The sequence below is a fragment of the Ischnura elegans genome, chromosome 1 (assembly GCF_921293095.1).
Source record: "Ischnura elegans chromosome 1, ioIscEleg1.1, whole genome shotgun sequence".
NCBI classification, from domain to species: Eukaryota; Metazoa; Arthropoda; class Insecta; order Odonata; family Coenagrionidae; genus Ischnura; species Ischnura elegans.
Window position 1 is genome coordinate 35,929,500 of NC_060246.1, and position 13,540 is coordinate 35,943,039.

General features: G+C 39.4%; 1 protein-coding gene across 1 annotated transcript; it reads right to left on the reverse strand.

Annotated features, from left to right (window-relative positions):
* Positions 1-332: 332 nt before the first annotated feature.
* LOC124161009 (protein TRACHEARY ELEMENT DIFFERENTIATION-RELATED 7A-like) lies at positions 333-13,159 on the reverse strand. Its single transcript, XM_046537539.1, has 3 exons — positions 13,090-13,159; positions 5,888-6,165; positions 333-485 (listed from the first exon to the last, which is right to left on the reverse strand). Exons 1-3 carry the CDS (start codon positions 13,157-13,159, stop codon positions 333-335), a joined length of 501 nt encoding a protein of 166 aa, XP_046393495.1.
* Between the last annotated feature and the right edge of the window lie 381 nt (positions 13,160-13,540).

Sequence of the window (13,540 nt, forward strand, 5' to 3'; positions counted from 1 at the left end):
CAACAATTTATCTCAAAACTAATGCGATTGAGGCTAGAATATTGTCAAACAATTTCAGTGAAAAGTGAATGGAATAATATCTCAATTTGAGAGAAATTGCCAATAAAATATCAATATGTGGTTGAGCGCAATAGGAGAAAGATATGTATAAAGGTGTATTGAGAGGGCTCGAAACTAAGGATAAGGAGCACATAGCGGAATAGAGAAGTGTGGGGTAGGAAATAAGATGGGTAGATGTCGTTTGAAGGATTAGGTGAGGCGTGCGTGAAAGGATAAGGTAGGGAAGGAGGTTGGATGGCGCGTGCGATAAGGACGAGCCCCGCTAATTAGGGTCACCGGGTCACCTGGGAGCCAAGCGAGGCAAGAAAGGGAGGGCACGGAAGTGGTGGGCAGTCGGCGGGGGCGGAGGGAGGGAAGCATCGGACAAGAGGCTCAAGATGAGGGGGCGAACTCGTTGGGAAGGAAGTGGGCGAGCGAGGAGAGTGCTGAAGAGATGATGCCGGAACATGGATGGAGAGAGAATGAGTGCATGAAGTGGACGGGAGGAAAAATGAAATATCCTGATACCGTGCCGGACTCTCTCCTGCAATAATTAAGTGAATCAGGACACCGCATGGCGGATTGGAATCCATCCCATCTCTTTTAGCATACATAGCCTAGTCGGGTTGAAACCTGTTCTGCTCCCCGTCGATGATTGCCCCAGGCAGTCGGAAAACCAGTATCAGATATATTTTACCTTCTAACTTTTACTAGCATTTGGATTTATTATCCTCGAACATCTTTATGAGCGAGTGATAGGATTTGAAATTTCGGAGAAATATCGTATTATATAAGCATCGACAGTTTCGTTCAATCAATTTTTTATCCCAGTAATTAAAAATAAGTAAAAGCCCTTGCTGAAAAATAAAATATCCTCGAACTCCCTCCTGCAAAACAAGTGAATCAGGACACTATATTGCGGATTGGAATCTAACTCATAGCATCTTAGCATAGCCTTGAAACCTGTTCTGCTTCCAGTCGATGGTTGCCTAAGACAATCGGTAAACCAGTGCCAGATATATTTCTAATTACTGAAATACTGAAAAGGACCGGGGTCGAATGGCTATCTGAAAGGGCCATTTCCAGGGGCGAGAACAGGATTTTTTATGGGGGTGGGGGGGGGGGGGACAAGGGTATGACAGGTAAACGATCTTCCCATTCTTGAGATCAGAAACGAGATATGAAAATCACTGTGAAATATTCTCTTTCTTTTTGCATGAAAGTTATTAATATAAAATTGATGATTGGTTCTCCGATATACAAAGAAATGCGAACGTAATGATAATCGTGTAAAAATGTTGTCTTTTTCTTAAGCGTCTGGCCGGGGGGGGGGGATTCCTTCGTGCCCTTCCAAAATCCACCTTTGTCCATTACCGTTAATTTTGACGATGAGTAATTATTTTTAATATTTCATCGTTTATGGTTGAATTAATTGTTAACTACATTAAACACTTTTCCTTCACTTATAAATTCAAATTAGTAAATTTTACTAATAATTTTGCAGTAAAAAATTTGAAATGAACAGCGGTCAAGTCGATCATGCTTCCCCTGCCCCGGCCTACCGCACCTCTCTCGGCATGGCAGATATTCTGTTTATATCCATTCAAAATGTAATAAGGAGTTCTAAATGCATAAATGTGATAGCTAAAACTTCTAAAATGCCATGCGTAACATAGTGTAGTGATATCCTCAATAGAACACGCGTTACCAGCACAAGTAAAACAGAAAGGCTTAACTCATCATTTTGAGGGGTGTTGGTATTTTAAGGTAAATAGGTGAAATAAATCCGTTTCTGCGTGAAAATATTAAATTATGTTTTAGCGGATTAAGATTAGGTTTAGCCATAAAAAATAAATAAGTCAGAAAAATGAAGCCAGAAAAACTATCTAGGAAATATGATTTATCCTCTGAGTGCCCACCGATTTTCAAGAACTATTCTAAACGTTCCGAGGCATTTTTGCTGATTTTGCAGTAAGTTAGAAAAAATATTAGGTCTCAAAAACAAAGAAAAGGTATACATTCAAAAACTTTAAGAAATCTTTGTTATATGTGGTTTTAACCTTAGTAATGCATTATTTGACGAATTTTGGTAGTATGAGTTAATTTTTTTATAATTTAAAGAACATAGTTAATGCTAAAATAAAATGAATATTGACTAATGAATGATTGGTGAACTGTCAGCATCTAAGAGTGACATAGCAGGAGGAGCCCGATAGACCTCCCGGGGACTCTAAGGGTTGAGTCAATAGAGGTTACCTGTCGAAATAAGTGTCTGGTCCTTCTAGTGTTAACTAGCATGTGGATTTCCTATCCTATGTAATTTGAAATAGCGGAGAAATATCGAGCGAACCCTAAAAGATAGATTTTTTCGTCAAATTAAATTGTTGTTCCAGAAAATAAAAGTACGTAAAAGCCTTTGCTCAACAAAAAATCTTGTTGTAAATGACTAAGTTTCTCAAAGTTAACCCGGAAGTTATTGTTAGAGCTTTAGCAATTCAGCAGTTTTGGCTATCTTTTGTGGAAACGCCGGGGTTTGGTTAGGTAAATAAAATTAATAGCTAGATACTTAGCGTTTTAAATACGACCATTAGGCCTGTGCGTCCATTAAAATGTTACGAAGATTATTTTTGGACTTTATTGGCTTTAGAAAAAAAGGTAACCAAATACTTAGCCGCCTTACGGAAGTGCACCTGGTGAATGAATAGTTTATTTTTTAAATATTTTTTTCGCGACATGAATAGAATGATGAGCAGTAGGCTTCAAACTAATCCCAATAAAAAAGTAAGCCAAATTTATGAAGCTTAAGCTATCACCTCTAATATTGTTGTGGTATTTTCCATCAGAAATCACAATAACTAGGGTATTACGGCTAACAATAGTTATTAATGAATTAAGACTTAAGTGAATTGAGAAGAAGTGCCCAGTTTCTGTAGGGATCCCTGAGTTGTTTCAATTGATCGAAGGCCACTGTGATTTTCACTGAGAGTACCTGCTTCATTTTCATAACAAGTAAAGCCTGATAAGTTGACATCTCTCGTTGTGTTCGATGTGAAGACAATACTAAATGATTAATTTTCATTGGGTATATCTCTAAAATTCATGGTAGCATATATTTTGAACCTTGAATTCATCCAAAATTTCTCTATTACTCATACTGGGATAAATTGTGTACACGAAGGAGGATTTTTCAAACAGCTGGCGTTTTTATTATCACTTCATGCAACAAAAATTGATGTTTGCGTGGAAAAAGTTTTTGCAAACATAATACAAAATGTATTTTATAAAAAGTATAATAAAAATATCTTATTCTATTTCCATTAGAGTGGAAACCTATTTATATAGCTGAAGATGAGTACGAGTATTTGATTAAATTGGTTCTGCAAGCTAGGAAGATTTATCACATACGTTGAATTTGTGGAAAAGCTCTTAAAATTTAGCTTCTTCTTTTTCAACTATTTCATTGTAAGAGTGGATAAATTAACAACTGTATGAATGGGTAAATTTTATTTACATTCCTCAGTGACAAACCCATTTTTTACAGGGGAAGTAAGTTATTTAATCTATTCTGTAATCTAAGGTTTTTGTATCCCTTAAAAGACTTAGTTCTCGCTATCGCATCTTCTAAATTCTAAATTATCCCTTTTTGATGCCATAAAAATGAAATCATTTTGCCGCTTCAAAATATTAAGCAAAAAGAGTTTTTCAATCACAGGGAGTTGAAATTTTAGCCTCCACCGACCGATATTGCGTAAAAAATAGGCATTCAAATCAGTCTATTCATCTAATGAATGTCTTCAAAAATTCATTTCGGAAAGAATTCCTTCGCCGCGGTAGGTTGAAATAGATTGAAAATTGCGCCATAGATCAGATAGATGAACATTTTTTTCTGGAATCCACCCATATTGTACGGGCACCCTCACTCAAAAGTTTCCTTGCTCCTGTTTTACCCTTAAGACCCGAGCTTATTGAATTCTTCTTCCATAGACGGCGAATATTTCGTTTCCTATGAAATGTTGAACGGTAAGGGTACCCTGATTCGCACAAAAACTTCATCGATAATGGTTTTGAAATAACAGAGAGAGGTCTGACGTTGGAAATAGACGAGCGTGATTGCTTGGGTTCGGTGCGGATAGTGAAGCAGCGGGAAGTTCTGCGGCGCACCCGAGGGTTGGCAGGGGAGAATTGGGGTGGGGCGATACGGCAAGAGAAACGGCGAGAGCTGATGGGAGAGCTGGGTCACGGGGTAAGGGAGGTCACCTTTGAGAATTTCTCCCCGCAGATATCCCTTGAACCGGGTGGAGAAAGAGGTCATTGGGAGTGGATACAGGCATTGGAGTCATAATCAAAATTTCTTTGAAAAATACGACGGACGGATGAAAAAAATGAATTATCACTAAAATCATAAATTCTGATACTATAAATCTACTCGCTCACGGACCTCGTCGCACTTACTCATTACATTTTCTATTTTATTATTATTACTCTTGGATTTACTCTGAACCCTGTCCATCGTCAGCTGCACAGTTTCCTTCTGCGATTTAGCTTAGTCAGCGGCGAGGGTAGCAGACGGCGCTTCACGTCTGTCTCTTCTTTTCGCGATGCTCTCGAGGAAATTCGTGACAATGAGTTCATGTTCAATACGAAGGAAGCGATGTATTATTGAAAATGGTGATTATCGATCCCTTGAAAGTTTGTGACGTAATCTTTGATGAAAATCACAAACCAAATTGCTTCATTGAAAAGTTTAAGAAGGAGAGCGAGTCTGTAGACCACCATTTGCGACTTATTCGGAGCAGCACGTGAGGACGTGCTTCAGAATTACATGAAAACATGGATACTGATATTTTCTCTTTATTAAAGGTAAAGTTGGATATAAAATACAAGTAATTTCGTAAATGAATATCGGAAAATGTCAGAAGCCGTTGCATATGTCAGGGGAGAAATGTTTGCGAACCAAGTGAGATAATTAGGAGAGCTAGGATGATTGTTACTACTTTCATCATACAATTTACTTAACTGTTTAGTTTAGAGAAGAGATTTCACCCTTCAAAATCCGATGAACCACGACCACTTCATTATATTTCATTGCACATTTTTATGGACACCAATTTTTTAAATCACACGTGCCAGGTGACCAAACTCTACAATTTATTTGTCTGTTTTCCTGCTCTGGTATTCTCCGTCGCCCTAAAATTAAGCTGATTAGCTTTTGAAAAGAAAGATTATAACGAAATTGAGGATATTTTTCCAATCATCTGAAGACCGAGTGAATACAAGAAAAGACCGAGGGACACGTAAGAAATAAGTTAGGGGGGTACTGTATGCCCTCAAAATATGCAATATAACTGAAATTAAGAGAAAAGTTATTCATTTTACGTTTCATTTTCATCATGCTTTAAACCTTTTGCCCCAAAATCACAAGTTATTGAAAGAAACAACCTCATAGTTCGCGCAAGCATTGCTTATTTTCTCTATTTCTGGCAAGTGAGGTTTAAATTATTCAAATTTTAAAATAAGAAAATGAAATAGCACCAACAGAATCATAAAGTGCGTCATAAGTATCAAGAGTATCATGTAGTAATGACGATTCATCGTTAAAATTATAAATTTTGGATCATAATACATTGTATTAAATTGATGTCATGCATTGTTACAGTTTAGCTCACAAAATAATGCTCTGAAAAATAATTATTACGGTCTAGTTGTACTTAAAACTAGCATCAATGAATAATTTAAGTATGATAATTTTCTGATATCAGTTCATTGAATAAGAAGTACCTATCCCATTGAAGCATTGTGTAACAGAAGCTGGATAGATCCCGAGCCAAGTGATTACCGGGCGATTTACGGCACTCTGGTACAACGGTACGCGCTCCGCAGGTACCTCGACAACATATCGCACAGACCTAGATTCGGAGGGTGGTGAGCGGGGATGATGGGGGAAGCCATCGTCCAGGGAGAGGTCGCAGAATCGGAAGGGATTGGAGGCGCTGGAGATTGGCTCAGGGATGAGAACGCCGTGCCGTGGGGGCGGAAGGGAGGGATGGGAGGAGTGTTCGAATGGAGTGGTGCTTGTGTAAGGAGGGGCTTGGGCGCTTCTGGAAGAGGCCAGGGGAGTGAGAGATCCTGATTTGGTACGAGAATCAGAATTAGAATTATGCAAATCGGGAATCTTCGCAGGCGGCAAAAAGGACGCCATCCGTGATGATTGGATTGTGTGTTCTCCGGAAAATTGACGATTGTTTCGGGCGCTCGGCTTGAAAATGGGGATCGCAAGGAAAGCAGTCAGATATGCGCCAGTCTGCTTCAAGAGGAGGAGGAATTGGGTGCGGAAAGAGAAGGGGATGCATATGTGTGTGCCTGTGAGAGAGAAAACGGGAATACGTCTCCCAGGCGAAATTTTTTTTTTAATTTCCTCATAGTCGGCTTGACCTCATAGAAATGTGATTTGCGAGGAGAGGTTTTGATGAAATAGTAAGGCGCTAATTGCAAGAAAAAAAAACTGGGAGTACATGGAACAGAAAAATCAAATATTACCATATTATCATAATACGTCAAAAATTGTCTTTGGAGACCATTTCAGGTCTGGTATCGTTTCGCGGCATGACTAAGGTTTAAATTTGCTGCTTTCCTTTCCAAAGAACACCAGATGAAATGAAAAGGTCCACGATTGTTTTATAAAATCATCATTCTCTGCCAAAGTTCCACGTAATAGTTAATATTTCTCACCTAGCATTTATGGTTTGACTTCAAAAATATTTCGCTTTTTTGGGATCAGTAAATATATTTATGCTAAGAGATGCAGTTCATCCCCAAAATATCTGGTTATTTTATGTTAAAGTATTCGAGATTTATTGTAATGGAGTGAAATACATCCTTTATATAAAAAAGAAGAAATTACGTCGGAAAATTACTGCATCAAAATCTTATCTTGCATGCATATTTCGAACAGATCTACCAAAACACAGTCAACAAGTCTAAATCAAGACCGTCATTGAACTGTTCTTTCAAACGAAACAAAATAGATTTAATGAAAAATAAGGTCAGAGACAGGAAATTAAAGTTAGAGAGGATACTTTCAACAATAATAAAATATCTTACACCGATCAAAATGTAATTTTGACTTCCTAATGCACCGCACAAACCATTAAATAATATTTATAATGTATATCAAACAGGTTAAAAGAAATAAAGATGAAATATTTGCTATTATGTCTTCCATTGGTCCATCCCATGCCACATTGGTTATGCCAAGACATCGACCCTTAGGTTAATTTCATCATTTGTCTATGAATTTTATTTCCTAATAATTCCGTATCAAAGAATAACCATCTTTATAATGGTGGCCTTATGACCTTAATACTTTTTTTTTGTCTTTCGATTCAATATTAGAAAAGGTTTACGTGAAATTGAAATAAAAATTAATTGTACTCTTTAAATGAATTTAGGAGTAATTGGAGCAGTTAAACTGCTCAATATTTTTCCAATTGGTCGGGAAAAAATTACATGTACTCTAGAAAACGTATTGCGAAATAATGTTGGAGTATACCTATAATTTACAAATTTTGACTACGAGGTTTCATTTGAGTAAAAATATAGCTCTGTCTATGAATAAGAACCAGCTCTTATACAATACGGTTATAATAGTAATAGCAGTTACTAGTAAATGAAAAATCATAAAATTCATCTTGTGCATACACGATGAAAATGGAGTGACGACAGCCTTTTTTCTATGATGCATATCTAGAGCTTCCTTTTAGGCCCATTACCGTTGTTAAATTCAGCAACGATTACATGCAAACAGGAGAATTAGGTACCTAAAATAATCCATTCCTTTAATTTTCATCTATTGCATTTCTAAATAAGACCAGCTCCTCTACGCATTCCCAGTTTTCTATAAAATAAAAAAGAACACCCTGAGTATTGAAATCATTTGTCTCTTCATCACTTTGGAAAAGTCATGATTTTAATCTCTCGCTTTACAACTTCTCGTTAATATGTATAGTATGGAGTCCGATTTGTACGTCAAAAGATTTGATTTTTGATAGCCGTACGTTAGAACTTACACCAGTGACATGACCAAAAATGAAGAGTAGGACCACAAAAAAAAAAACACGGTTGCAGCGAGCAAGCCCACGAGAGCCATCCCCGTTCAAGTGTTTGCAGAGATCCTGAGCGGCAAAACCTCGGCATGTTCCTCGACAGCCCTAATAAAGTATTCATAAATATTTCCTCGGGCTTTCAAAAATGCATGGGATGGGATGGGAGGGAAATGATGGGGAGGGGAAGAGCGGTTACGAGAAAATGGGTGGGGAACGAATTTCATTTTTTTATTGTTATTATTACTTTATTTTACACCCCCAGCGTCAGCGGTGACGACCTAAATAACCCACTCGCTCACTATCTGTTCATGATGAAAAATACAAGGTGGGGTGGGGTGGAGCGGTTGAAAGGAAAAAAAATACGGTGGGGTGTAAGGCATGAGTGGAAAGGGATGAGACCTTGTTTGTGTGCGCACGTCAGAGTGGAAACAAAACGAATTAAAGAGCCACCGCTGCCGCCTCGGGCTAAGAGATGGCACTACTTTCGCCATTACATCCCCTGCCCCTCACCAATCCACCTCTCTCCCACTCCCCTCCCGTTGTTTCCCCCACTACTCTTCGATTGCTTCATCGTCGCACCTCACACCCCTCCCTCTTCCCTCCCGAAATCATCCCCTCACTCCACCTTCCCAACCCATACGCACGGATTTCCCAACCCTCCCAACTCCCGACCTCCCGCCTACGTACTCGCACGTCCGTTCCTCACACCGATTTGCCCGATTGGCCAACCGTTTCCCTTCTTCCGCCGCTGGCCACCACACTCATTCCTCTCGCCGTCAAATGGGGAGATCCGCCACATGTACACAAGTGGAACACACACGCCTTGTGACCCGCCAATTAATTACCCGAAGGGCCCAGGGAGTGGGGAACGAAATGAGATCTGGAAAAAAGCGAGGAGTCGGCGGGAGGGAAAGAAGAGAGAGACAGTGAAGTAAGGGGTGGACGGGAGGAGAGGGAGAAAAAACGGTTGGGAAATGGGAGAGTGATGAAGTAGGAAGGTTAAAGGAACGGACGGGAGGTAGAGAGGAGGAAGGAGTGATTGGGTTGGGGATTTAAGGAAGGGAATGAATTGGGGTTTTGTGCGAGGATTAAGGTAATTCGGACCAGGCAGGAACGAAAAATTTGGTTGTTTATATAAAGACAGATTTCCGTAGTATTCCGGAAAATTTGCGACAGATACCTTGCAAAACCATGAGTTTTTTTATTATGAAATTAACAGGCCATAAATTAATGCGTCGAAAACTTAAAGTCCCAATGTAAATAATTTTGATGCACTTTTTCAATCATGAGATTAACCCTCTGTTGGTCGCGTGGCGTCTACCATACCCAAGGCATTTCATTTTATTTACCCACACGGTGTTTTCAATGTTAGGAAACTGTCCTTCCTTGTACCTCATTATTTTATGCATCTGAATTGGTCACCTAATTGATTTTATGTTTCGTCGCATTTCTGGATTTAATACGAATATTTTGTTGCTTTAGGCGTCACGTGATAACTTGAGGTACAGTAATGCGTAATATGCTAATTCCTTCGCAATATTCATTATAAAGTTTTAAATACGTTGCTTGTTGTGGAAATTCCCTGGAATCTAGGTTCCAATCCCGGTCGAGGCGAATGTTTTTTTTCTCTGTGGAATTTCTTCACAATTTATGCTTTCAGAGTGAGTCCGTAGAGCTATCCGTAAAGTTACGGCATACTTAAATTAGTTAAAAACTCCTATTTAATGCCCAGAGAGATTCAAACCCAGAATCCTGGGATGAATGGATCCTTTGAATGAAGAGTGAACGTCAGGGTCAGAATGATCTAAAGTGTAACGGGTCACGGGGTCGCTCGGAACTAAAACTCGGGGTAAATTGAGAATCAATCAATACCCATGGGGTTGTCGAGTTGGCCTCAGGGAGGGATGCAGTTCGAGAGACGGCAAAGGGAGAAGTTCCCCAATGGAGCGGAGACCTAATAAAGGGTGGGTGGCGGGCGGTGGGAGAGTTGCAGGAGTTGGTTTACACTTCAAGCCGGGCACCACGTCACCCCCCCTCTCCACGCACGTCGCTTTTATGTGCAGCGAAAAAGACCTGAACGAGCGGCACGTCGTTCGTTTTGATAGAGATCATATACATATATTGACGGGAAACTGCTAAACAAACACATTTCTCGTTGCCTCCCGTTGATTGGTTAAATAGCCAGGGAGATTTCCGGGCACGAGAGTAAATTTTTTCCTCCCAATTTTCCGCTCAGGAGACTTTTGAGGGCAAAGGCGAGGTGTTTCATATTGAGTTATAATGGGTTATTGTTGGCCCAAAAAAAAGAAAGAAAAAATCTTCAGAGACTAAAATAGCATATTTTGCGTAATATTTGGCATGATGTTGCATATTTCATAATTGCAAAATATGCCCTGGAAATGCTTTGGCAAGATATAGAAAGCCTCTTCATGCATATAATTTACTAATTGGGTTATTTTCACGCTCGAAAAGTTTTCTTGGCCCTGATGAACGCAATATACTGCATGTTAGGCATGATTGTCTGATCTCTTAGGCACCTCATAGCATATTGTACTAAAACCGAAGTAAATTATCGAAATATTTTAATTGTTTTTTTCACATTTCTTTTGCTTATGTATTTGCTCACAGTTTGCTTTCCGGCAACCATGAATGAGAAGCCTTTCAATTAATTTTGTAGTGGTTATAAATATTTTTTTGAGCGTGATTAATAATTACTTTTGCGCTCGCATGATAGATTTTTGGAATATTTTTGGAGTCTGCTTTTGCTGCATTATCAATAAATATATCCTCAGCAATGCATGTTCCTCGCTTTATTCTATCCAATCGCATTGCTGTCTTTCTTTCTTCTGAGCTTCTACTAACCCGCTCTCAGCCATCCTGTCACCTCCGTTGCCGACCTCAGTAATTATTATCACCCCAGGGCATCCATTCCTCTGTTTCCCTCTTTCCTTCCACCATATTTCTATTCTCTTCATTCTCTCCCCCCATTCCACACTTTTCCATTATTCTTCTCTCATCGTGCCTCAAAACACACAAAACCTAAGACGCATCCTTCTTTTTTTGAGGAAAGAGGGGAGGAGACACAGCCATACCCTGTGCTCCTGCTTCAGTCTCGTCTTACCACCTCTCCCGCTTTTTTTCCTCCTCTCTCTCTCTGATAATTTAATTTATTCATCCAACCGACTCACCCAAAACTTGCCTCCTCCCCCACCCCCCTTCTCTTTTCTTTCCCTTCCTTGCCACTCCATCTCTCGTTACTATTATCCCGCCCTTCTGGTTCTTCCTCTTAACAACCTTCCCACTCCCCTTAATTCCTCCCACCCTATTTTTCGTCCGTTCCAAGATCCTCATACTTTTTCTGTTTGTCCCTTTCCGCACCGTTTGTCGGCAAACCTCCGCTTCTTCTTCCCCCTCTCTCGCTTCAGGACGTCCCCACAAGACTTTCGGGGCATTTTCCCCGCCCGTAAATGAGCCAACCTCGCCTCCAGTTCTCTAAGCAATTCGTAATTAGGTTGCCCCCTCTTTTTTTCACCGCATGCTACTTCCTCGTATTTGTATTAAATATGCGGTCGCTTCATGAAAAATGTATTTCCTCCCGCGGCGCAACCATTGCCTTCATTAGGTTTGCGAATGGTTCCACGACTGAATTTTTGTAGGATGCAAACGCTCCAAATTAGTTCGCGCCATCAGGAAATAAAGGAATTACTTGGAAGACGCAGTTAAGACAATTTGTTAACTCTATAATGCCAGTGACTTCAGGCAAAGAACAGAGTCGTTGCGTAATATTGCTAGGCTCATTTGCGTGGCAAAAGTCAAATAAGCTCAACGGCCAGTTGGCAAAATGGAATTCGTAATGGCATCATAGAATTATTATTTATCATAATCGCCATGTGCTGCTTTGTAAGTGAGATTCCTTTTGCAATGAAAAAGAGTAAACTATGTCCACAAGGAACATAAAAACGACTTCCAAGGATGTTCAAGAGAGATATAAAATATGGTGGTAGTGATTTAGCAATAATAATCGAAGAAAAACCTTTTCAGCTTTACATTCAGTATTGAATTACTCTATTTTCCATTGAGTTGCGTTAAAACTAGCAATAGTTTCCATTACCAGTTTATTGCCTCATCGTTTTTTGATAAGGTAGTTGTTCAACGTTGAATCGTAGGACGCTAAATCAACGACCTCCAATTGTTTCATCCGCCTCCCACAAAATGTTAACAAAACTTTACCATACGATTAGCGTGCGGTACTGTTTGTAGTTGATGTGATGTTTAGGCAATTATCAGGAAAATAAAAGATATTTCTCAGAAAATTCTCATGCAGGGAAAAAGAATGTATTGCGATATTTAGACGCGTTAAAAATATGATATATGCAAAGTCTTTCTCACTGGCGTGTTGGGTGGGATATTTCAAAAAATTAATTCAACCCTACCATTATTTATTAAAGTTCATTCTAGTTTATCCACTTTAATTCACAATTTCTTTAGCTTTCCTCTTTTAAAACGCGTTTCACCTTTTGGAAGTCAACCATTACAAAATATTCCAGTATTTTGGCACTTTAAAATTTAAGTACATGGTAAGAAACAGCGCTTTCTTTATTTTTGCTGAAATGTTGATTAAAATTCAGCTTATTTGTTTCCTTGACCATTTTGTTAAAGCAACCTGCCGTAACAGGTGCCTTGGTATTGCCGACGCTATTGAAACGACGTTACTTTTAGACGGCCAAGCTACTTAGGGCCATCATGCATTATACACCATACTTACCACTACATTCCAGAACCTGACTCAATTCTCACTCTTACTCAGTGGTTTAAATCTCAGACTCAAGTAGAATATGAGTTAGGGTTCGTATTTGTATACCTGATTTCAAATCAACTCACTTGAGCTGCAGGAGTTGCCGTAACGTTCAGTGGTAAAATTTACCGAGTGATGTTTCGTAATACCAACGTGGGAACCGAGTTGAGTTTGATTCAGTATCAACACTTGAGTAGAGTTCTGGAGTACAGCCCTTGGTCATCGCAGCTGATAAGGCTATAGGTAATGATGGCTGACCGAAAATTACTCATCAAAGGTGGTGAAGAGCAATTTGAGAGACTGAGAATACCCTAATTGTTATTAATCAAGTAGGTAAGCTTATTAATATATTTTGTGCATTCGATAAAACAGAGCATAGCGAAATTTCTAATATGGACTTTGCGTTGGTGTTTTGGAAGTTTGGGAATCGGCTTTCGGTATATAACTAAAATGCAACTGCGCACTTACGTCCGACTTTAAAGTCGTGCTTGAGCGCCAAGTCCCTAGGTCGCTTGGATTAGAGAGGGCGAGACGGGAAATGGGAAAACGGAGAGGCTGATTCAAGGATTTTGTAAATTTAATACCGATGATGAACTTATTAAAG

Coding starts and splice junctions, on each gene's coding strand:
- LOC124161009 (XM_046537539.1), bottom strand. CDS start 13,159: ATGACCAAGGGCTGTACTCCAGAACTCTACTCAAGTGTTGATACTGAA. Junction 6,166..13,089: donor AAACTCAACTCGGTTCCCAC/GTTGGTATTACG, acceptor GTACCAAATCAG/GATCTCTCACTCCCCTGGCC. Junction 486..5,887: donor TACCGTTGTACCAGAGTGCC/GTAAATCGCCCG, acceptor TCATCTCTTCAG/CACTCTCCTCGCTCGCCCAC.